Genomic DNA, 449 nt, shown 5'->3' with positions numbered 1-449 from the left:
GTATTTGAGCCTGTCAGTATAACAACACCTTTTCCAGAACCAGATACAAGATTAGTTGAGAAGAACACTAGATTTCTAGATTCAACGGCAAAACTGTTAGTAGCACCAAGGGTACATGTAACAGGCTCTACTTCTCCAGTAAGACTCGAGTTCTCAGCTTTGAGATCTTGAATTTCAATTAGTCTTATATCAGCAGGAACCTTGTCACCTATTTTCAAAAGAACAATATCACCTCTTACCAATCCTGCGGAATCAATCTCTTTGACAGAGCCATTTCGTATTACTGTGGCTCTTGTCGGTATCATTTTCGCAAAGGACTCTGTAATGTGGGAACTTTTCCTTTCCTGGTAGAAAGAAAACATACCAGTGACAATACATGTCAAAGCAAGAATGATTCCCAGCCACAAGTTATCCTGTGGCTTCTCCTCATTTGTTTCTGCCTCCAACAA

The 449-nt window shown here is 40.1% G+C and overlaps 1 protein-coding gene across 1 annotated transcript; it reads right to left on the bottom strand.

Annotated features, from left to right (window-relative positions):
* Positions 1 to 5: 5 nt before the first annotated feature.
* LOC103523924 (sodium/potassium-transporting ATPase subunit alpha-like) lies at positions 6 to 446 on the bottom strand (the record flags this gene model as incomplete). Its single annotated transcript, XM_008488930.2, has 1 exon — positions 6 to 446. A coding segment is annotated over one exon (441 nt), but the record flags the coding sequence as incomplete, so codon positions are not given.
* Positions 447 to 449: the final 3 nt, after the last annotated feature.

The sequence above is a fragment of the Diaphorina citri genome, unplaced genomic scaffold, assembly GCF_000475195.1.
Source record: "Diaphorina citri unplaced genomic scaffold, Diaci psyllid genome assembly version 1.1 scaffold56638, whole genome shotgun sequence".
Taxonomy (NCBI): Eukaryota; Metazoa; Arthropoda; class Insecta; order Hemiptera; family Psyllidae; genus Diaphorina; species Diaphorina citri.
This window is presented reverse-complemented; position numbering and strand designations above follow the sequence as displayed.